The sequence below is a fragment of the Schistocerca americana genome, chromosome 2, assembly GCF_021461395.2.
Source record: "Schistocerca americana isolate TAMUIC-IGC-003095 chromosome 2, iqSchAmer2.1, whole genome shotgun sequence".
Taxonomy (NCBI): Eukaryota; Metazoa; Arthropoda; class Insecta; order Orthoptera; family Acrididae; genus Schistocerca; species Schistocerca americana.
Genome location: NC_060120.1, coordinates 312031894 through 312056878, shown reverse-complemented (window position 1 = coordinate 312056878; position 24985 = coordinate 312031894). Strand labels below are relative to the sequence as shown.

Genomic DNA, 24985 nt, shown 5'->3' with positions numbered 1-24985 from the left:
ACACTAAAGTATCCAAAAGAAAAAAAGTGAAATGCCAAGACAAAACAGTGATTGCTTCCGAAACAGGGACTAGGCGACAACCGAGTAACAACGCCAGGAATTGAACCGGGGTCTCCTCCTTATTAGGCATGTGCACTAGCAAATAAGCCACCTTGGGAAAGCGGTTCAGAAAACTGCACGGATTACCCTGGCACGCTTCCCTCCTCGATCCAGTCTCACTGCCTCCCCAATCTACCGGGTGATCAAAAAGTCAGTATAAATTTGAAAACTAAATAAATCGCGGAATAATGTAGATAGAGAGGTACAAATTGACACACATGCTTGGATATGACATGGGGTTTTATTAAAACCAAAAAACTTCAAACGTTCAAAAAATGTCCGACAGATGGCGCTTCATCTGAACCGAAATAGCAATAATTAGCATGACAACGTAAGACGAAGCAAAGATGATGTTCTTTACAGCAAATGCTCAATATGTCCACCATCATTCCTCAACAATAGCTGTAGTCGAGGAATAATGTTGTGAACTGCACTGTAAAGCATGTCCGGAGTTATGGTGAGGCATTCGCGTCGGATGTTGTCTTTCAGCATCCCTAGAGACGTCGGTCGATCACGATACACTTGCGACTTCAGGTAACCCCAAAGCCAATAATGGCACGGACTGAGGTCTGGGAACCTGGGAGGCCAAGCATGACGAAAGTGGCGGCTGAGCACACGATCATCACCAAACGACGCGCGCAACAGATCTCTCACACGTCTAGCAATATGGGGTGGAGCGCCATCTTGCATAAACATCGTACGTTCCGGCAGGTGTTTATCAGCCAGGCTGGCGATGATGCGACTCTGTAACATATCGGCATACCTCTCACCCGTCACGGTAGCAGATTTGCTGTCCAGCGCCATCAGTCGGACATTTGGTGAACTTTGTTTTTTTTCATTTGGTTCTAATAAAACCCCATGCCATTCCAAGCATGTGTGTCAATTTCTACCTCTCTAACTACATTATTCCGTGGTTTATCAAGTTTTCAAATTAATACTGACTTTTTGATCTCCCTGTAATTTCACACGAACGGAATTGCTGAGCCTCTCCATGTTCTGGAACAGCACCTCAGCACCCTTGTTACAAATGTTCACTCACCGCTTCAGTCTACATACGTAAAAAAGATCATTTTCTTTACGAGACCCGTAAAATCTCTGAAATTGTGTCATTTTATTTGTATAAATGCCTGCACTTGCGTTTCAACTGGATCCCACATTTACGTTCGATGCCAAGATGCTATTCCAGAAGATGGAGAGCCTCGGCAATTCTGTTCGTCTGTAACACGTAAGCCGGCCGGAGTGGCCGAGCGGTTCTAGGCGCTACAGTCTGGAACCGTGCGGCCGCTACGGTCGCAGGTTCGAATCCTGCCTCGGGCATGGATGTGTGTGATGTTCTTAGGTTAGTTAGGTTTAAGTAGTTCTGAGTTCTAGGGGACTGATGACCTCAGCAGTTAAGTCCCACAGTGCTCAGAGCCATTTGAACCAGTCTTTTGTAACACGTAATTTAAATTACACTGGGTCGGCATAGAGAATTTGGATCGTGGTAATCCGTGCAGCTATGCGAACCTATATGCTAAGGTGGCTTAGTGTCCAGCGCACCTGTCTAATAAGCAGAAGACCCAGGTTCGATTCCTAGCCTTGGTACAAATTTTCACTCGCTGCTTCAGTCTACATACAAAAAGAATCATATCTGTATGAGACCAGTGAAGTCTCTGAAACTGTATCATTTCATTTGTAATCAAGTAACACTTGCTCTACAGAATTACGTTCAGAACACCTGTATCGTAAATCTCTCCCAAGCCAAAGTCCACAAACACCAAAATGTTGAGCTCTGACTACGCAGTTAGCGTCTTTAGTTCCTGTGGCGCTGAAGTTCTGCCTCACATTCCCGATAAGCACTTCGGAATATACCAACAACAAACTAAGAGGTTAGTGAACAGTAGTTAAGACCTTATTTGGAGTTAAATGTTGATGATCTTGATACGTAGCCACGCTGATAGATGGCACGTGAACCAAGAAAGAAAAGCGATGACAGTGACGCCTGCACCGTAGCGTGCTTCTTTCTGTGACGTAGGACGATTGCGTAAAACACCCACCCACACCTGTACGCTTATACCCAGATGGTGTGTAAATGAAACCCCACTTAAACGCACTTACCTGCATATTATATGTCGCCCCCCTGATTTGATGGCTGGAGTACTGCAGCACCAACCTTCTTCTTGTTTTTATGCTGCTGGCCTCTGCATCACAATGAAATACGTGTAGTAGTACTGCATGTCGCGGGAACAAGATCTACATGCGGGTTCAGTCCTTTCGATAGCTGAGAAGGGAATCATCAGACATTTTAATCAGGAAAATGGTGAATCTTTGGTATGTTTTAGAGGGCCCTCTGTACCTGGCTAGTGGCTTTACATATAACGGCCCCTCCTACCTGTGAAAATCATGTTGGAGTTTTACACTTACCGTCTGCACCTCTAACGTTAGTCACGTTACAACCAAGCGAAAATAATGCAGCGGCTAAGATTCACACTCATGGCTATCAGGCTGGCGGTACAGGTTCACACCCTACTTTCTTTCAGTTTCAAAGTACAGAATCCCATTAAATAGTATATGTCACAGAAAATTACTCAAAAATAGTCATTTTCGACGTAGTAATATCATTAATAAGTGAATCATTACTGCAAACGTTCTTCAAACGTATATTCCGTATGTGGTTCGCAGTTAAAATGCCAATTCGAAGGGAGGGCAAACTGATAAGACACTCAACGATCAAACCTTTGTACGTGAAATAAAAGCAAGCACCTGTACTGTAAAAATTATCTCCTCTTTGCCAACTGTGTGATGTTTATTTTTAAAGGCAGATTAAAATTTTCACGAAAAAAATTCAAAATGCTCCCAATTTGCTACAGGCTAATAGAAAAATCGCTTCGAGCGAAGAATCCATAAAAAAAAATTCTTTTAGTCTGCATCAGGAATGATGAAATACGCGTGGTTCGCATTGAATTTGATCGAAGAATGAACCCGTTATCGCTTCTTAAAAATCCGTGTTCCAGCAAGGCAGCGACTTTCACTAAATGTGCGTGGTGCTCAACCAGTTTTTGTTTCGGATGCTTCTACTATAAATAACATCCGGAATTCCGTTGCAGTACAGTAAACGCTGCAAGCCGTAGCGAGTAAGACGATTCTGTAACAAACGGTATACACGTTCGAAGAAAGTTTGCGGTGGTGACTGATTCATTAATGAGCGTTTTTGAACAATTAAGCATGACATATATTATTTAATGATGTACTGTACAGTGAAACTGAGAAAAAGTACACTGGCTGCATTTGAACGTGTACCGTCAGCGTGATAGCCATGAATTTAAGCCGCTGCTCTTCCTTCGCTTGATTGTAGCATCATTAACGTTACACATGTAGGAATTATTGATTTTCACGGAAACTAGGAGCCGTCGCATGAAAATCCGCTAGCCAGGTTCTCTACAGCTCACCTTAAAATCACTAAAATGCGTGATTAACAGGTCTGATGGTCCACTTGTGAGCCTAACTACTGGAGAACGAAGCCACAAAAGTCTTCGAAACGGAGTGCAAATAAAGAAAACAACGAAAGCATCGTCGAGCAGAAACTTATTGATAAAATAGCCTGTGCGCTCCAAAACAATTCAGAGCTTAAGTCCCCATTCTGCAGCGTTATGGAAGCAACAAGACAAACTGTTGGCTTGTCTTTCCATCGCATCCCTCTCAGATTTAGCTGTAAGATGACCTGATGGACAGCCCGTCAAAAACTTCACACAGGTCGAGCATGAAAACAGGAAGAAGATGTAATGAACTGTGAAAAAAGAAACAAAATAGAAACAGTGAAAGGTCCACGCTCAAGACGTACAATATCATGCTGATTCGAACAGACTCGGCGTGGCGGTAATGTGGTCACAGTGTTGGGCTGCAAATCTCCCTCGTGTCCCCTTTTTTTCGTGAAATTATGGAAAGTCCGTTCGGTCATTGAAGTGTCTGTCCTCTTTCTGTGGTCATGGCAATTGTCATACTGTAAATTGGTTATAGAGTATAAGGCATGCGGTAAGAAAATATTGCCGTCGCAAGTACTTGTGATGAATAGTGAGATCAGGCGAGACGCCACGTAAATGAAAACAACATGTAAACGGGAGTCAACTATGTTACAACACAGAAATCCAACAGTCAAAACTTCCAAAACGGAACGCAATAGCCATAACATGTGGTACTTGCGTAGAAAAAATAGGAAGTACTTACGTCTGGAGGCCCGTAGCCTTGTAATCATGGGATCTGGTGAAAACGCACGTCTCTGATACACACCGGCTAGTGGTCGGGACCCACTGTAAACAGTAGGGCAGATGCAAGATAACCGCGCCGTGGTACATTGGAGAGGCGGAAAGCTTTGTGTTGTGCAGTCACCAAGTGTACACGAGCGGGTGAAGTGAAGTGTGAATTTCTAAGGGACCAAACTGCTGAGGTCATCGGTCCCTATACTTGCGCACTACATAAACTAACTTAAACTAGCTTATCCTACGAACAACATACACACACATGCCCAAGGGAGTACTCGAACCTCCAGCGGGAGGGGCCGCGCAATCCGTGACATGGCGCCTCAAACCGTGAGGCCACTCCGCGCGGCTACACGAGTGGGCCTTTTGCTCCGATAGCCCATATCGATGATGTTTCTTTGAATGGTTCGCACGCTGACACTTGTTGATCGCCCAGCACTGAAATCTGCAGCAATTTGCGGAAGAGTTGCACTTCCGTTACGTTGAACGATTCTCTTCATTCGTCGTTAGTCCCGTTCTTGTAGGATCTTTTCCCGGTCAGCGATGTCGGAGATTTGATATTTTAGCGGATTTCTGATATTCATGGTATTCTTCTTCGCTACCTCCGAGATGCTGTGTTCCATCTCTCGTGCGCCGACTGCAACACCACGTTGAAACTCACTCAAATCTTGATAACCTCCCATTGTAGCAACAGTAAGCGATCTAACAACTGCTCCAGACACTTGTTGTCTTATGTAGGCGTTGCCAACCGCAGTGCCGTATTCCGCCTGTTTACAAAATGGTTCAAATGGCTCTGAGCACTATGGGACTCAACTGCTGAGGTCATTAGTCCCCTAGAACTTAGAACTAGTTAAACCTAACTAACCTAAGGACATCACAAACATCCATGCCCGAGGCAGGATTCGAACCTGCGACCGTAGCGGTCTTGCGGTTCCAGACTGCAGCGCCTTTAACCGCACGGCCACTTCGGCCGGCGCCTGTTTACATATCTCTGTATTTGAATACGCATGACTTTGGCGCTTCAATGTATGTTATACGGAATCAACTTCCATTACAAGACCGTTCCATACACCTAGCTGTAGCAAACGGACGTTAGGCCACGATACAAACTCAAATTTGAATACATCTATCAGACACATCAATGATAGGACGGAAAGTTCATAATTTTATGAAAAAACGGACACGAGAGAGTTTCGAACACGCATCTCGCGCTTTTTATCCCAACACCGTGACCAGATAATCACCACGCCGTGGCTCTTCCAGATCAATCGATGTTGCATATCTTGAGTTTGGACCGTTAGCTGTTCCTACTTTGCTTCTTTCTTCACAGTATAGTACACCTTCCTGTATTCATGCTTCATGTACGCCCTGTTTTTGACGGACTCTCGACTGGGTCATCTTCCATTAAATCTGAAGGACCCATATGTCCATTTTTTCATAGACTGTTGCAGGATTCGGCTTTTTGACACAGGAAGTAAAATCAAACACCTTTCAGCCGTCTAGTTTCCAAATTTATTTTATTTGGCTACAAGTTTCGGCGATTTACTACGCCATCTTCAGGCCCCTGATCGACGTATAGGAATATTCCACCTCGGTTCTGATCAAAACAGGGGCCAGCAATACTGGCATTAGTAGACTTCTGCTTGCTATAGCGATACCTTGAACGATCATCTGCCGACCTAGGTATCGCAATAGCAAACAGAAGTCTACTAATATCAGTATTGCTGGACCCTGTTTTGATCTTAACGGGGTTGGAATCTTCCTACACGTCTGTCATGGAGTTTCCCTTGTCAACAAGTCATTGGCTTCCCTTGCCCCACGACCAAGCCGTGAAGCTGCTACGGAGAAGTAACGGCCTCAGCTGCCAGAGTGTGGCTACCTGTTGCAGGCGGACGAGTGGCTGGAGGCGACGCAGCGAGCCCTGCGGCTGCCCGCCAGCAGCGTGCTGCAGCCCGACTGCGCCGGCTACCTCACGCAGATAGGGCCGAAATGGCGGCGCCGCTTCTGCGTGCTCAAGGACGCCTGTCTCTACTTCTACCAGGACAGCACCGCGGACTCCGCCATCGGTGAGGCGCCTCACCCCTCTTCCCTGTACCACCTGCATGTTTGTGAATCAAAGAATACGCCCTATGAAACTAAATAATAATTTAAAAGATGCCCGTTATTCTTGCTGTAATACGAGGTATGTCCATTTTGGTTATATAAAACGAACGTGTACAGATACAGAAAAAATATTTATTGTACAAAAATCAAAAGCTGTTAAACTACACTACTGGCCATTAAAATTGCTACACCAAGAAGAAATGCATATGATATACAGGTATTCATTGGACAAATATATTATGCTAGAACTGACATGTGATTACATTTTCCCGCAGTTTGGGTGCACAGATCCTGAGAAATCAGTACCCAGAACAAACACCTCCGACCGTAATAACGGCCTTGATATGACTGGGCATTGAGTCAAACAGAGCTTGGATGGGGTGTACAGGTACAGCTGCCCATGCAGCTTCAACACGATACCACAGTTCATCGAGAGTAGCGACTGGCGTATTGTGACGAGCCAGTTGCTGGGCCACCATTGACCAGACGTTTTCAGTTGGTGACAGATCTGGAGAATGTGCTGGCCAGGGCAGCAGTCGAACATTTTCTGTTTCCAGAAAGGCCCGTACAGGACCTGCAACATGCGGTCGTGCATTATCCTGCTGAAATGTAGGGTTTCGCAGGGATCGAATGAAGGGTAGAGCCACGGGTCGTAACACATCTGAAATGTAACGTCCACTGTTCAAAGTGCCGTCAATGCGAACAAGAGGTGACCGAGACGTGTAACCAATGGCAACCCATCCCACCACGCTGGGTGACACGCTAGTAAGGCGATGACGAATACACGCTTTCAATGTGCGTTCACCGCGATGTCACCAAACACGGATGCGACCACCATGATGCCGTAAACAGAACCTGGATTCATCCGAAAAAATGACATTTTGCCATTCGTGCACCCAGGTTCGTCGTTGAGTACACCATCGCAGGCGCTCCTGTCTGTAATGCAGCGTCAAGGGTAACCGCAGCCATGGTCTCCGAGCTGATAGTCCATATAGTCCATGCTGCTGCCAACGTCGTCGAACTGTTCGTGCAGATGGTTGTTGTCTTGCAAACGTCCCTATCTGTTGACTCAGGGATCGAGACGTGGCTGCACGATCCGTTACAGCCATCCGTATAAGATAGATGCCTGTCATCTCGACTGCTAGTGATACGAGGCCGTTGGAATCCAGCACGGCGTTCCGTATTACTCTCTCGAACCCACCGATTCCATATTCTGCTAACAGTCATTGGAACTCGACCAACGCGAGCAGCAATGTTGCGATACGATAAACCGCAATCGCGATAGGCTACAATCCGACCTTTATCAAAGTCGGAAAGGTGACGGTACGCATTTGTCCTCCTTACACGAGGCATCACAACGTTTCACCAGGCAACGCCGGTCAACTGCTGTTTGTGTATGAGAAATCGGCTGGAAACTTTTCTCATGTCAGCACGTTGTAGGTGTCGCCACCGGCGCCAACCTTGTGTAAATGCTCTGAAAAGCTAATCTTTTGCATATCACACCATCATCTTTCTGTCGGTTAAATTTCGCGTCTGTAGCACGCCATCTTCGTGGTGTAGCAACTTTAATGGCCAATAGTGTACTTTCCTACATAGTTCCTCATTAAACTTAATGTGGTTTCACTTACAGTTGTTGACGATTTGTTGTATATATGTTTATTGCAAAGATGATAGTACACAGTGGCACCCAAAGGTAATCATATGCAGCCTGAAGATATTTAACATTAGTAGTCATATATCTTTGACATTTTGTCATTTTAGTATTCAGCTGTTCTATTATCGATACTCTTTGATTTCACTATCATTACAACTCAAGGACATGTGTTCGTCTTTTGTATACCAAAGTAAACCTGGTTTTCCTAAATATGACGAGCCCACGCGACTATTTACTGATCTTTTTTCAACCTGATGATTTTACGTCTGGCATTTCGTCTGGAGCCAATATTTTTCTTAATTTGTGGCCAATTTTGAGCTTGGTGCCCTGCAATATACGTTAATGTCATAAACTGTAAGGACATATTTCGTAGTTATACACTTATTTATAGTCATTGTTTAAGACATTTTACATCTTTTGAAATAGTATGTGATATTATTGTACGCAATTTTTGCTTTTAGCAATCACTTGGAAATGGTACAAAAGGCAGAAACCTGGGTCTTAATTCAATAAACAAAAATGCAATGACGTCGCGGTGTGTTAATTTAACAATTATTGTATGACTGTTGCTCAGAAACATCATAAATCGATTTCCAATAAGGCTGTCGCTCCGTGAGACCAGCAAATTCACATCTCGTCCCCAGATCGTTTAGAAGGTATACCGATCTGTGCATTCAGGAAAGTTCTGTGGATGCGAGCAGCAACACCATCGATTGTGCACAATAGAAACAAGCGTCACTTTAATGCCGCGCTACAATACGCAGTGTACAAGAAAACCCACCAGTTACAAACGCGTCTACCAAAACCTTAAATTTCGATGCTTTAATTACGAGGGTGGTCTGGTAAGTCTGGTACATTTCTTTGAAAGAATGGAACATTTTCGATGTGCCTTCATGTTGGTAAGCTTGATTATTCCAAGGGTCGTATTAAGAATTTCAACAATGTATAGCGTACAGTTCACTGTTGACAGATGTCTGAATTGGTCAATGTGTCGACTACGATTGAAAATGTTGTTGTTAAACATTTTCATTTGAAAGGTTGGACTGCCGCAGAAATCAAAACCGAGTTGGATGAAGTTCACGAGGACTCTACACCATCTTGAAGAGCATTTACTTTTGGATTAATGAAGTTAAACGTGGTCAGGAAGCACCGAAAACGAAGCACGCTCCGGCCGTCCGACTGCTGAGACTGTAGGCACCTCAACTGAACGACTGTTTAATATCCTGCCCTAAGAATTGGCTATGGAGAAGCTGCGTGTGAGGTGGATGCCCCAAACCTAACAGTCGATCAAGAGCGCATCCGGCATGACGTTTCAACACACAGTCTGGCGATGTTTAATAGCCGTACGCAAGACTTTTTGCGCCAATTTATGACTGTTAATTAAACTTGGATCCATGATTACACATCAGAATCAAAACGGTAGTGAAAACAATAAAAAAACTTGTGAAGGTGTAGCGAAGAAGGCAAAGACCATTTTGTCAGCTGGTAAAGCTCATAGATTACCTGGAAAATGGCAGAACCAGAACTGGGTACTATTGTCCTTCATTGATAGACCGTTTGAAACATGCGTTGACTTAAGGAAGACCAAGATTGGCACGCGTAATAGTCCTCTTTCATATGGATAATGCACCATCTCACACATCTCTAGCAATCCATCAAAGAAAGTGGGACTGCAGCCGGACAGCGGCGGTATTTGAATCTAACGTCGTTTATTGTTTTCAACATAAGCTACCAGTTTCGACACCACATGGTGTCATCTTCAGGATCCGAACGTAACCTGCCATCCACAACCGTTTTCATGTGCAATGAACAGAATCGTATGCAGCGGGCCGAAATTAACCGGATTCCGTACTTTCTGTGGCAACAACAAGCCCATTATGGTCGTCTGACCATGGTAGCGTGTAGAATAAACAACGTTAGATTCAAATACAGATGCTGGTTTTGTTTCATTATTCGAGTATCTCACACATCAGCGATAGCAACGGCGAAAGTGCGTTAATCGCGCTTTGAACTGATTCCTCATCCACCGTATTCACCAGACCTACCCCCAAGCGACTGCTGACTCGAAAGTTTGGCTTGGAAAGCGATGATTGCAGTCAAGTAGTATTTTACAGAGTTTGACAGAACTTATTTTTCCGATGGTATGAACAAGCTGGAGGATCGTTGGATCATGTGTATATTCCCCAAAGGAGACTACGTCGGGAAGTAAGGTGAGATGTTTACGAAACTCGTTTTTTCTTGCTTTTTTACCAGACTTATCGAACCACCCTCGTAAATTCATCGTATGTTTCCGTCTTCGTTCGTGTAGAAGATATGTGGTAGCATTTTGAAACGGGACGAGTCTTTTAAAACATTCTGTATTCTTCCCCGTGTATGAGTTTCTATGTATGCGTCGCATTAACAGTGTAACAGCCAGATAAGCTACTTACAGGCTGCGCCCGCGCCCTGTGCAGGGATGGTGTGCCTGCACGGCTACCGGGTGCAGAACTGCGGCACGGGTGAGAAGCGCTTGTCCTTCGAGGTCTTGCCGCCCGATGCTCGCCAGCGACACTTCTACTTCCATGCAGAATCGGAGCTCGACAAAAAGAAGTGAGTACATACCCTGCTCATTACAAACAGCACAATACACGTCCGTCACTGCACCTTGCAAGGAAACACTCTCCCATGTGAACAGTTGCTATTAAATTTGTGAAGCAGCTCATCGAGAAGTAAGCGTCTCCATTACCCATTCTTGCACATAACCATCTGGCAAGCAACAAGGCGTGAAGTAGGCTGTGGAAACAGTTCGATGTGTCCGTTTCCTTATGTGAGCACAAAATAGAGAAGAATGGCTGCAGCTAATGCCGAACCATCAGAAGAATAAGACGGAGGAGGAGGCGGAGGATGATGCAAAAAATTATTCAAAAATTGGTGATCAAAAATATACCCTAAAATGCCACGACTGATCTTTATACACACTACGCAGCACAGTTAAAAGCTCATTCTTTCGAAATCCCGTAATTGTTTCCCACTGCGACGTAGAAGTTTGAAATTTGGCTCGGTGGAGCCGACAACCTTCCTCTTTAGCGCAGCAAAAGTGTGGCGCCCTGCGGCATGACCTCCGCGAAGCTTCAAACAGCAAGGTACTCGCACACGCGAAGAAAAAGGCCACAGCTCAGAAGTTCACGTGGTGTGTGAGGTGTCTTAACAATGTCATATTGGCATCAAAGTGCATGACAATTCTACGCAACACCACTGTGGACATGTCACAAGATGGGAAGGTAATGAAACCCCTCTTACCCACATTTCACCCTTTCTTTTGACGCTTCTGCTATGGAGATCAGAACCGCGACAACCAGCTTTGAAATCACGCAGTTTTCTTATGGTTGGCAGAGGAAATATTTCAGACACACCGCCGCTCAACATCAACACGAAAAGGCTTCGGGGGGTGACATAAAGGACGTCAAGGAAACTACCCTTGCCTTGGAACGTTGGTTCCTACACATTTAATGGTCAAAAACGACAGTTTTCAGTACCATGAACAACAGACAGGACGACTTTCTTGACAGCCCTTCGACACAGGTAGGCAATCAAACTTCTCTAAGTGTTGTCTAAGGCTCAGGTGCTAGAGCAGACGCGAGACTCAGTGGGTCTCGAAGTTAGTGTGAGATCACTTTTAACATGCTCAATAAGGGTGAATGGGTTTGAAAGTAATCGATCCAACTTCAAGAAACCTAGCCCTCTTGACGTATTTTGATAGTAACTGAATGGTGAATGGGAAAAAATGTTCGAGGTCTCAACCCGATAGTCTGTTATGGAGCCATAACATCGCTACCGTTTGCTGGCTCGAGAAAATTGGTTTTGATATTCAAATTGACTGATTTAATTAATGTGCTTTTTAATTACGTAGTTGGTAAATCCGTGCTTGGAACCAATAAACTCGTTATGTCGTAAACAAGATGAATCAGTAATCGGTTTTCCTGGATTAATTTTAATTCTCTCTCTCTCTTTCTCTTTCTCTGTCGTTTTTCTTGTACTGGAAAGGGCAGTCTGTATGACTTTGCGATGTGCTGTGTCTGTCCACAAAAAGTTTATGAGTTACAGCGTGTGGAACAAATCACTCAGTAACCTCAAAGAGAAGATTAAAAAAAAAATGGCTCTGAGCACTATGGGACTTGACATCTGAGGTCATCAGTCCCCTAGAACTTAGAACTACTTATACCTAACTGACCTAAGGACATCACACACATCCATGCCCGAGGCAGGATTCGAACCTGCGACCGTAGCGGTCGCGCGGTTCCATACTGTAGCGCCTAGAACCGCTCGGCCACTCTGGCCGGCGAGAAGATTAAAGCTTTTCTTGTTATCATCGGCGTAGATTCCCTATCGATATGTCAAGCGTCTTCCTCCTGTTCGACAGTGAACCACTATCTCTCTCACATTTGCCAACAGTCTCTCACGTTTCCTCCTCCCTGACTTTTTATGTTTCTTTTGGATATCCAATGCAACTGGTTTTCTTTAATTATCTACTCTGGTAACTTTTCCCTATGATTTCTCACCCGTCTCCAGACCAGTTGACTTCTTCTGCAGAGGTGCTTCTGTTAGTATTCTTCCATGTGTTTTGTAAGTTTTTCATTCTCCTGTTAAACAGGAACGTTATATTATGATAAATGTACTTAATACAAACCTCAAGAAACTAACATTACTGCAACTATTACGCTCATAAGTATAACTGTTGTTGTCGCTGCCGCCATGTGTAACTCAAGCAGTGTGCACTTTAGAATACCAAATGTGAAAAATACCTCTAAGAGAGACGAAATAGAGCGTCTAAAAGCTCTAATTCGGCCAAATAAAATAAATACGTGAATAAATAAATATATGTGTCGTTGACGAACACAGTCTGTAGCTTGTAGGAAATGATAATGATGTAAGAAGCAGACTTGAGTGCACGCACGAAAGGGGCGGTGACAAGAATCTGCACCTGCTATGATTCGTTATCAGCACGCTTTATATACGACGAAATTCACACGGGCATATTGTCGGAAAGGCGCTGTTCCGTTACTCGATACCACCACATCCTTCGTGTGCAGCTTGGGAGATGCAAGGAAGGAAACCTCAAATGCTAATAACGTTAGTGTGACTGCATAGCTTCTTGGCGCTTACACGGAGATTTGAAAGTTCACTGCTAGAAATTTTTAATTGTGAACAGTAAATTCAGAGATAAAGTATATTACAATTTAAGAGGGAATGGATGTTCATGCAGATATCCCGATAGTAAATGTCAAGGCTTAAAGGAAAGAATAGCATTATTATAAGGGGCGATCAAGACATTTCCGTTTGAGGAAATGCATCAGGGTACATGCAAAGTAGCGCAACTCCGATGCAGGTATATTAGCAACGACATGTAGGCAAGGGATTAGTGTAGCATTTTTGTCTATCCGACGTGCGTGTAGTAAATGCAGAAACCTGAACTATGGCGATGTTATTACCAATTGCGTCCAAACAGGACCGACGTGCTGTTATTCTTTCCTTGGCTGCCGAAGCACAAACAGTGGTAGATATCCTTCGAAGAATGGCGAATATGAATGGGGGAGCATCTTCCTCGGAAACCACCGTTGTGGAAGGGTGCACTTATTTCAGTGCTGGTCACGATCCGACACAAGACGCTCCAATTTTGAAAATGTAACGCTGAAGTTACACCACCTCAAGTGGCTAACATTCGAGCACCCGTGCTACAGTTCTGGTCTCTCCTCACGCGATGATCATGCCTTCGGTTCCTTAAAAAAGGCCTTGAAGGGTCGACGGTTACTTGTCGGACGAGGATGTGCAGCAGGCAGTTACGAACTTCTTCACGCGTACCAAACGGGTATTTCCAACCCGATGCGTCTCTGGGATGATTGTCTCAACGCTCTCGGCGATTTTGCCTCTTTGTCCTAATGATTCTGGACTGTAAAGTGTTCGAGCGGAAACTGTTTTATCACCCCATTACCCCTTGTATTTTGGGTTATCACACAAACCTCTGATCAGTTACTGTGATTATGAATTCAATATTCGAGGAGCGTTCAACAAGTAATGCAACACATATTTTTTCTCGGCCAATTTCGTTTGAAGAAATGAGGAAGTTATTGTGGGACATCGCGGTATATTCCCGCTTCAGAGTCTATAGTTTGATGAAGTTCTGATACGTCGCAGCGCTAAACTTGTACTTAGCCTTCAAAATAGCGTCTGTAACGGAGTTACGTCCCAAGCAAAGAGCTGTCATTGAGTTTCTTTTTTCGGAAAACCAGATCATCGCAGATATTCATAGGCGCTTGCAGAATGTCTACGGACACATGGCAGTGAACAAAAGCACGGTGAGTCGTTGCGGGAGGCGTCTGGCATCGTTGCAGCAGGTTTGCTTGAACCTGTCCCGATCTCCCGCTTGCCGGCCGGCCGCACACGGCGGTAGTGTTGGAAAGTACGTACACTCTCATTCGAGGTGATCAAGGGATCGAAATCAAGCACCCCGCTGTACAAATGAAGGTCTCTTTTGGTAGTTCAAAAATGACTCTGAGCACAGTGGGACGTAACATCTGAGGTCACCAGTCCCCTAGAAGTTAGAACTACTTAAACCTAACTAACCTAAAGACATCGCACACATCCATGCCCGAGGCAGGATTCGAACCTGTGACCGTAGCGGTCGCGCGGTTCCAGACTGAAGCGCCTAGAACCGCTCGGCCACATCGGCCACTAGTTGGGGTACTCAAGATGGGTGCTCTCTGCATTCCTCGACGTCTAACAGAAGAACACAAAGAGCAACAAAGGACCATCTTTGTGGAATTGCTTGCGCTTAACGAGGCTGATCGTGACGTTTTTTTGTCGAACATCGTCACAGGTGATGAAAAATGTGTTCATAATTTCGAAGCGGAAACAAAACGGCAGTCTAAGGAGTGGCGCCAAATCATCTCTTTTCTGAAGAAAAACTTCAGAGCGACACCCTCGGCCGGTAAAGTCATCGCGACGATCTTCTGCGTCTTGACGGGTTATTCTCTTTGATGTCCTCCATCATTGGGCAACGATTGACTCGGAAGTGTACTGTGCCACCCTCAGGAAACTGAAGAAACGACTTCAGCATGTCCGTCGCCATATAATGCAGACGAACTTCTCCTTCTCAATGACAACGTAAGGCCTCACCCAAATCTGCTCACCTGACAGGAGCTCACAGAAATTCATCAGACTGTTCTTCCTCATCCACCCTACAGCCCAGTTCCTGCATCTTCGGACTTCCATCTGTTTGATCCAATGAAAAATGCAGTCCGCGGGAAGCAATACACGGATGACAGAGAGGTTATTGATGAAGCAGAACGTTGGCCTCGACGTCTACCAGTAAAGTGCTACCATGCGGTCATACAGACCCTGCCAGTAACGTGCCATAAGTCCATCGCATTGAACGGAGATGATGTTGAAAAATAGGGTTTTTAGCCAAAATAGTGGGGAATAATATGGTGTATTCGAATCCTAAATAAAACCTACCTCCTTTCAGAAAAACAATGTTGCATACTTATTGAACGCCCCTCGAACATTATTTCTTTCTTGGATGAGTTACATTACTTCCCACAAATGAGGGTACACACACAATAACACCATGAAATCGAAAAAAGACAAGGCTGTTGAGTCGAAAGTAGTAACCACATCCTTTTCGTATGGCTGACACTACGGTGGACACCGACGCAATTTGAGAGGTTACATGGCAGTAGTGTTTATGTGTCTCGATCTGTGAATGTGTAAGATTGTGGACCAAATTCATATTTTTCCTCATTTATTACTCTACACACACTGATAGCCATTAATATTGCAACACCACGAAGATGGCATTTATCAACCGTCGACTGTACTGCATGCCTGGATACGCAAGTGATCAGCGTTCCAGTGCAGTCTCGGGAAGTAGGCAGCAGTAATGCTATCTACATTCTGTATTTAAGAAAAGATTATGCAAAGAGTTACTCATTAAAAAAGCGAATTGAAATGTTTTGTTTTGTTTGTAAGAAGATCCTGATATACGTCGTGTAAGAAAGACAAATGTCTATCAGCCAGAGGCTGAGTCCAGTTTTCGAGGTTTCTGTGACGTTAGTTTCTAACAAGATAATCCAAGACCGAGTTTTTCCCGTGCTGTACTGGCCTATCTCAATATAGAGGGTGTTTGAGCCGGCCGTTGTGCCCGAGCGGTTCTAGGCGCTTCAGTCCGGAACCGCGCTGCTGCTACGCCTCGGGCATGGATGTGTTTGCTGTCCTTAAGTTAGCTAAGTTTAAGTAGTTCTAAGTCTAGGGGACTGATGACCTCAGATGTTAAGTCCCATAGTGCTCAGAGCCATTTGAACCTTTTTTTTTTTGGGGGGGGGGGGGGGGATTGTTTGACTGTTGCCCTTGCGAACACATTCTCCATATCTTCCACACATTTGAAAGAGACCATTACGACTGACGAACTGTAGCATAGAGTTAAAGCAGTACGGACTGATGTACCCGTATCTGCCGTCCAAGGTCTACATCTACATAAAAACTCTGTGTGGGGTGTACGGCGAAGGGTACTTCTGGTACCAATATCTGATGCCCCCTTCCCTGTTCCATTCGCGAATAGCGCGTGGGAAGAATGATTTTCGGTACAACTTTCTATTAGCTCCAATTTCTCGAATTTTCTCGTTTTGGTAGCTTCGCGAGACGTGTGTGGAGCAGGTAATATGTTGTCTGACTCTTCGCGCAACATACTCACTAGAAATTTAAGTAGTAAACGCTACCGTAATGCGCAACGCCTCTCTTGTAGGGTCTGCCACCTGAGTTTGTTGAGCATTTCTGTAAGCTCTCAAAAATGGTTCAAATGGCTCTGATCACCATGCGACTTAACTTCTGAGGTCATCAGTCGCCTAGAACTTAGAACTAATTAAACCTAACTAACCTAAGGACATCACACACATCCATGCCCGAGGCAGGATTCGAACCTGCGACCGTAGCGGTCGCTCGGCTCCTGACGGTAGCGCCTAGAATCGCACGGCCACTCAGGCCGGCTGTAAGCTCTCGCGCCGCCTAAACTATGCTGTGATGTCACACACTGCTGTTCATTGTATCTTCTCTATCTCTTCTATCAGTCCTTCCTGCTAACGGTCCCAGAGTAATGAACAGTACTCAAGAAGCAGTCGAACAAGCGTTTGGTACGCCACTTCTTTCTTGGATGAGTTACACTTCTTTAATAATCTTCCTACGAATCTCAGTTGGCATCTGCTTTTCCTACTAGTCGTTTTATGTGGTCATTCCTCTTAAGTGTCGCTCAGGATTGTTACTCCTAGACGTTTCACGGTGGATACTGTTTCCAGCGGTTTGTCATCAGTAGTGTAGCTATACAGTAGTGGATTTCTTTTCTTCCCACGCTTCCCACGCCCGGGTTCCCGGGTTCGATTCCCGGCGGGGTCAGGGATTTTCTCTGCCTCGTGATGATTGGGTGTTGTGTGATGTCCTTAGGTTGGTTAGGTTTAAGTAGTTCTAAGTTCTAGGGGACTGATGACCATAGATATTAAGTCCCGTAGTGCTCAGAGCCATTTGATTTCTTTTATTATTATGCGCAGTGCGTTACATTTATTTACGTTTAGGACCAACTGCCAGAGCCGGCACCATTCAACAATCCTCTGTCATTCTGCAAATCGATACCGCCTCCTCCCGTTTCTACTTTCCTATAGACAACCGCATCATCTGCGACTAGCCTTATAGCGCCTCTCCCACTTTCTACTAGGTCATTTATACAGGGTGTTACAAAAAGGTACGCTCAAACTTTCAGGAAACATTCCACACACACACAAATAAAGAAAAGATGTTATGTGGACATGTGTCCGGAAACGCTTAATTTCCATGTTAGAGCTCATTTTTGTTTCGTTCTTCCACCTACGCTCAATGGAGCACGTTATCATGATTTCATACGGGATACTCTACCTGTGCTGCTATAACATGTGTCTTTACAAGTACGACACAACATGTGGTTCATGCACGATGGAGCTCCTGCACATTTCAGTCGAAGTGTTCGTACGCTTCTCAACAACAGATTCGGTGACCGATGGATTGGTAGAGGCGGACCAATTCCATGGCCTCCATGCTCTCCTGACCTCAACCCTCTTGACTTTCATTTATGTGGGCTTTTGAAAGCTCTTATCTACGCAACCCCGGTACCCCGGTACCAAATGTAGAGACTCTTCGTGCTCGTATTGTGGACGGCTGTGATACAATACGCCATTCTCCAGGCCTGCATCAGCGCATCAGGGATTCCGTGCGACGGAGGTTGGATGCATGTATCCTCGCTAACGGAGGACATTTTGAACATTTCCTGTAACAAAGTGTTTGAAGTCACGCTGGTACGTTCTGTTGCTGTTTGTTTCCATTCCATGATTAATGTGATTTGAAGAGAAGTAATAAAATGGAAATGCCTTCCTGAAGTCCAGGAACACGGCGTCAACCTGAGCGCTGACGTCTACGGTACTGTGGATCACGTGGAGGAACAGAACGAGCTGGCTTTCGCATGCTCTCTGATTGCAGAATCCATATGGATTTTTATGGAGGAGATTTTCGTACTACAAAGACGTCATAATACGTGGGCATAAAATATGCATCATAATTGTACAACAGACAGATTTCAGCGATATATACCTATAATTAGGTGCAGCTGTCTTACGGCTCCTCGTCAAAACGGGAATGGCTTCCACTTTTTTCCTGTCGCTAGGTGCCCTTCGTTGCTCAAGCGACTTCCGACAAACTGCTGCTAGTAAGGGAGCACGTTCTTTCGCATAATCTTTGCAGAATCTTACAGGTATCTCATCTGGTCCTGACGCCTTCCTCTTACTAAGCGAATGTAGTTACTATTTTATTCCGCTATTTCTCGATCAGTTATCTCAGTATCTGTCATTTCGGCGTTCGTACGACTGTACGCCCCGTCGCTGCTGCGAATTTCGCTTCCTGTGTACCCCCAGACGACCGTCAAATTTAATAATGCCTGCTTCCTCCTCGTGCTGTAATTTCACTGATCAACAGTGTATTACGATATGAGTTAAAAAGTAGGTTATACCTTATAACGGCAGGCCAAGTAATTTTAACGGAATGCCACAGTACACTTCAGAGTGACACAGATACATTACACTATTTTTCAACATAGACCTCACGTCTCTGTAACCAACAGTCGAATATTATACCAGTCATTCAGTTCCTCGACGATAGAAATGCCCTTCTGTGTCACCGAGTCATTCAAGAACCGTTGTGTGAACGTCCTCATCGTTGGAAAATCTATTTATACCAGCTTACGGAAAGATGGAAATCACGTGCTGCCAGTTCTGGACTTTAAGTTCGGTTGTGCGACCTTGGTCAAACTGTTGGCACAATTTCTGTACGGGTAGATGCAACATTGCGTTTGCTCCGTATACCGCCAGAACTCCTCTGTGAATCTGCGTGAAATCTAGACGTTTTTCCCGCAAGAATTGTACTGTCCCGCGGAACTTCAAGTCTGGAGTACGTCTCAAGTTGCCACGTCATTTAGCGCGCGCATTGTGATGCACCTGCTATTCCTACAGCAGATGAACTGTGTCATCAGAAAACCCAGAACAAGTAGTCTCTTCTGACAACGCGCCACTCTTGTTGATCAAAGGTCTTAGCGCAGAACTACATGTGTACCTTACTTTTTGAAGTCTCTTCGTAAATATGAGAAGTAGTACCACCACAGCTGTATCTTGAGAATTTCTTTATTCTACCACGGGAGTAGTTTTAGCGCCACATTACAGCCATACTCAGGCCCTGTTTACTAAAGAACAGGCCGGCCGCGGTGGTCTAGCGGTTCTAGGCGCGCAGTCCGGAACCGCGCGACTGCTACGGTCGCAGGTTCGAATCCTGCCTCGGGCATGGATGTGTGTGATGTCCTTAGGTTAGTTAGGTTTAAGTAGTTCTAAGTTCTAGGGGACTGATGACCACAGATGTTAAGTCCCATAGTGCTCAGAACCATTTGAACCATTTTCACTAAAGAACAATAACACAGTATTTGAAAACGAAACAACTATAAAACAAGGAAAACATAAAATTATGGTACCCTTATGTATTAGTTGAAATGACCTTAGGGTAATATTCGAAACGCCGGCCGGTGTAGCCGAGCGGTTCTAGGCGCTTCAGTCTGGAACCGTGCGACCGCTACGGTCGCAGGTTCGAATCCTGCCTCGGGCATGAATGTGTGTGATGTCCTTAGGTTAGTTAGGTTTAAGTAGTTCTAAGTTCTAGGGGACTGATGACCTCAGATGTTAAGTCCCATAGTGCTCAGAGCCATTTGAACCACTTGATTTCTAATATTCGAAACGTAAACACAGAACAAACCTGAATCACAGTCACAAAATACATGGCTGTCGTCTTACGTAAGAAACAATGGACGTCTAAAAAGGCAACTTTCGCTCCTTTCAAAGCAAATCATTAAAACAATACGTGTTAATGTAGCACGGTTATCAATTTAACAATGGGTCACAAATATCAGACATGACCCAACTAAAAATGTTCACTAATGTTTAAAGACGTATGTCAAAGGTGTATACGTGATGTAAGAACATAATGGTAAAAGTGAAATCAACCTGGTACAGTCCAACCCTTGACCCACCGCAGCTGCACATGAACTACACAATTCTGTGACAACCTATCACCAAGAACTGAAAAGGCCCTCCTCTCAAAACCCTTGATGACTATGTACCCTTAAATATAGAAGTACACCATGCCTAAATATTAACCGCAAGGAAAAAATGGCTCTAAGCACTATGGGACTTAACATCTAAGGTCATCAGTCCCCTAGACTTAGAACTATTTAAACCTAACCAACCTAAGGACATCACACACATCCATGCCCGAGGCAGGATTCGAACCTGCGACCGTAGCAGCAGCACGGTTCCGGACTGAAGCGCCTAGAACCGCTCGGCCACAGCGGCCGGCTAACCGCAAGAAATAAAACTAAAATACCCACCTCAAACAGTATATTTCCCCACAGTAAAAACCCTTCGTAAATCGTAGACAGGAGTCTACTACCTAATCATACCTTTTAGCACGCGCTTTACGGAAGTCATGACATTGACGTGAAAGCGTCTGTTTGCTCGTTGATCGAACTTTCTTGTGTGGCAAAATACTGTCAGATTTTAATTGTCAGTAAGCACGGGACTAATAACGCGTAAATAATGGGTGAGCGCACAACGGATAGATGGTGTCTCTAGTGGTTGCCACGCAGTATTTGTTTTGCCTGTGACGTCGTCTTACCAGTGTAGACGCATGCGCGTGACTTTGTGTAAAGTTATATATGGCTGTAACGTGTGAATTCGTTTAGCTATGCCACTGATTCTTTGTGAAGAACTTGCGGTACACTACTAGGTCCCAAAGGGTGACAAAAAATATTCGTCGGAATGTAAGTGAAAATTGGTATTAAGTTGGCAGTCAAAAATAACGAAAGATGTCGTCTCATATGACTCGTAAATATTACCGGAATCGTGAAAACGCAAGTCAGAGGAAAGCTCACGCCCGAAGCAATCCAGAAATCCCAAAAAGTCCAATGCCGAGCGAATGCTACAGCAAGGAAACGTAAAAACAGCCAAAGCGATTACGCAGCTGGCCCTCGGGCGAACAGCGACCAGGGGCAGTCGTAACTTATGATTTATCTATTGTATAATTATTGTACTAACAGTCTGAAGTCAGCCGTTAAAAATATTTCGGACCTCAAAACCAGACATTTATGCCATAATTTAAAAAAATACTCTATCTTGGTACATCTTAAATGGTAACACATATAAAAAAGAACCAAGCTGCAAGGTTCATTTTTCATATGTATTTTAGTTCTTGGCTAGATCACAAATTTTACGATAATGATGATAGAAAGTATTGTTATACTTCAAACTTTTTAGGTCGTTTCTTGATCAGTTTCATACGTAATTGGCATTTTTAAGCAAAAGTCTCTGGCAGAGGCTCTGCGATCAGGTCAAAACCAGTTTGTTTCTTTCCTGGTCGTTTTTTCAGTAAATTTTTTCGTTTTCTCCTAACAAATCTTGTAAACTCGGATTGCATGCTGCATCCTCGTGAGATTCATGTGTAAAAAATAGGAGATGAAGCGAAATAAAACGGAACTGAATTGTAATTACAGCAGTAGTATGTGTAGTAACAGTATTAACGACGAAAAATTGTAGCAGCCGCAACTTATTTGAATATGAATCTCCATCAAACTGTTTGCAAACAGATATTTCTCCCTCCGATTCAACAATTTAAAACATACAACATATGTAAGTAAAATAAATAAATAGAATAATAATGAATGTTTAGATATTTTAACTATGTATGTCGAAAATACTCCGGCAACATACTGTATAAAGTTTATTTTCCAAAAAACGTATTTCAGAAACCTCCTTTATTACATATGGATTTATGTGGCTTGGAAGCTTCTTTAATTTATTTTGTAACAAAAAGCTTTCATTTTTGAAAGTAATTAGTTACGGCGGGATATTTTGCAAAATTTCGAGTTATTGCATAGTTGAATACACAGTTTTCAAGAATTTTTATTACATATCAACTTTTATATGAAGCACATTTTTATATATCATCGTTTCGAAGATATTCTCTCTAAACGTAATATGCCAAAATACCTTCCGAGATGTGTTTTGCCTTTTAAAACTGAAATTGGGTACAAACAAAAAGTGTGTATTGAATTATTTTGCCTCCCCTACACACTCGTCAAGTTTCATCACGAACATTTATTTACAACATGGGAATGTTCCCTTGCCAGTGGTTCGCAATAGCAGTTCTTACATTCGCTACTGTTTCTTTCGAAGTCGTCGTCGTCTTTGTTTCTCCTTTATCCAACATCTGGCCTGGTTGAGACTTTTATAGTATTTCTCCACTTTCTTCTGTCTTTCCATCACTCTTCTTCTGAAACTGTTTTGCTCCAGTACAGATACCTTCTTCTTAATATGGTCTTTATTGAGTCAATCCATCTTGCTCTAGGTCTCACTCTTGCCCTCAACTTTGGTCTCTATCATACGTTTTGGTAGTCTCCCATCTTGTATTCTCTTAACATGTTCAAAGCATTTTCACCTGTTCTCCTCTCATTCAGCTTTTATACTGTAATTTCGTTCCTAATATCTTCATTAGTTACTCACTGTCCCCTCGTTTACCCTAGCATACTTTCAGGAATTTCATTTCACTGTTTTGGTTTCTACTTCGTCTCTGTCCAGGTCTCCAATGCATATGTCAGATGGTTGTAAAGTACGTGTAGTAGAACACTTCCTTACAGCTGATTGGTCCTCCATTCCCCAGACTAAGCCCCTCTCACACTGGTAAAATGCATTGCTCTTTCGTATCCTTTTACTAACTCTCATCCCCATACTTGCATCCCTTGTTTTCACACTTTGGTCACGCGGGATTAGCCGAGCGGTCTCAGGCGCTGCAGTCATGGCCCGTGCGGCTGGTCCCGGCGGAGGTTCGAGTCCTCCCTCGGGCATGGGTGTATTTGTTTGTCCTCAGGATAATTTAGGTTAAGTAGTGTATAAGCTTAGGGACTGATGACCTTAGCAGTTAAGTCCCATAAGATTTCACACACTTCTTTTTTTTTAACATTTGAGATTTTCACTCTGCAGCGGGGATAATTTAGGTTAAGTAGTGTGTAAGTTTAGGGACTGATGACCTTAGCAGTTAAGTCCCATAGGATTTCACACACTTTTTTCTTTTTTATAAACATTTGAGATTTTCACTCTGCAGCGGAGTGTGCGCTGCAGAGTGAAAATCTCATTCTGGAAACATCCCCCACGCTGTAACTAAGCCATGTCTCCGCAATATCCTTTCTTTCAGGAGTTCTAGTTCTGCAAGGTTCGCAGGAGTGCTTCTGTTAAGTTTGGAAGGTAAGAGACGAGGTACTGGCAGAAGTAAAGCTGTGAGGACGCGGCGTGAGTCATGCTTGGGTAGCTCAGTTGGTAGAGCACTTGCCTACGAAAGGCAAAGGTGCCGAGTTCGAGTCTCGGTCCGGCACACAGTTTTAATCTGCCAATTAAATTACTTATTAATACGACACAGTTTATAACACTTTTGTCCTAGCGTTTTCGTAAAAATCTGTGGTGCGAACCCGAGTTGCGCCCGCAGAAATGTTTTGCCTTTTGCGGCAGGTGGTTGGCGGCCCTGGAGTACTCGATCGACCGGTGGATCCGCGTGGGCTGACGGCGGTGCCACGCGTGCCGGCGGCGCGCCCGCTCCCGCTCACGCTCGCGGCTGCTGTCCGAGGCGGCGCTCGCGGACGCAGAGGCAGACGCAGAGGCCGAGGCCGACGCCGACGCCGACGCGCGCCAGCGCCTCTGACGGCGTCCGCGCGCACTGCCGCCCGGCAGCCCGCGACGCCGCCGGCGCCGCCGCAGGCTGCGCAACTGCTGACCGGCGCGCATCTGTCCTCCTCTCTGCCGAGTAGCAGCTGCCCCTGGGCGGAGCCATCTGCGCACGTACTCTCTGCCTGTGCCTGCAGGTTTCCGGCGTCGCCTTCCTGGCGGGAGATCAGTGTTGTCGACGTACGAGACTGTAGCGGCATTGCTGCTTTTCATAGCGGTGTAGGACCTACGCTGTTACAGTACCGAGCGAATAGCTGAACGTCACAGTGCGTGTTGCTCATGGTTAGCGAACACAGACTATGTGAAAATAGCATGTAACTATACCTGCCACGATCCAGTCAACATTTTACAGACTACTGACAAGTACGTACAAAAGCTCTCGGAGGTATACAGGGCACTGAATTGCATTCCGATTCAAACCAAACCGTAATTATTCTGGACATTTTATAAAAAAGTTAAAAAATTAATTCTTTGATAGTGAAGAGCAGCAAACCTGCAAAAGCAATCACACATAATTCCGCTTGCCTGAGTGTATCAAA

The 24985-nt window shown here is 44.5% G+C and overlaps 1 protein-coding gene across 1 annotated transcript in view; it reads left to right on the top strand.

Annotated features, from left to right (window-relative positions):
- The window catches only part of LOC124593985, a 446237-nt gene extending 421850 nt beyond the window's left edge, over positions 1 to 24387 (top strand). Inside the window, exons 35-37 of the mRNA XM_047132336.1 lie at positions 6223 to 6400; positions 10545 to 10680; positions 24234 to 24387. Coding sequence (XP_046988292.1) covers positions 6223 to 6400; positions 10545 to 10680; positions 24234 to 24285 — 366 coding nt within the window. The 3' untranslated portion in view covers positions 24286 to 24387. The remainder of the gene's footprint in view (positions 1 to 6222; positions 6401 to 10544; positions 10681 to 24233) is intronic.
- The last annotated feature ends 598 nt before the right edge of the window (positions 24388 to 24985 follow it).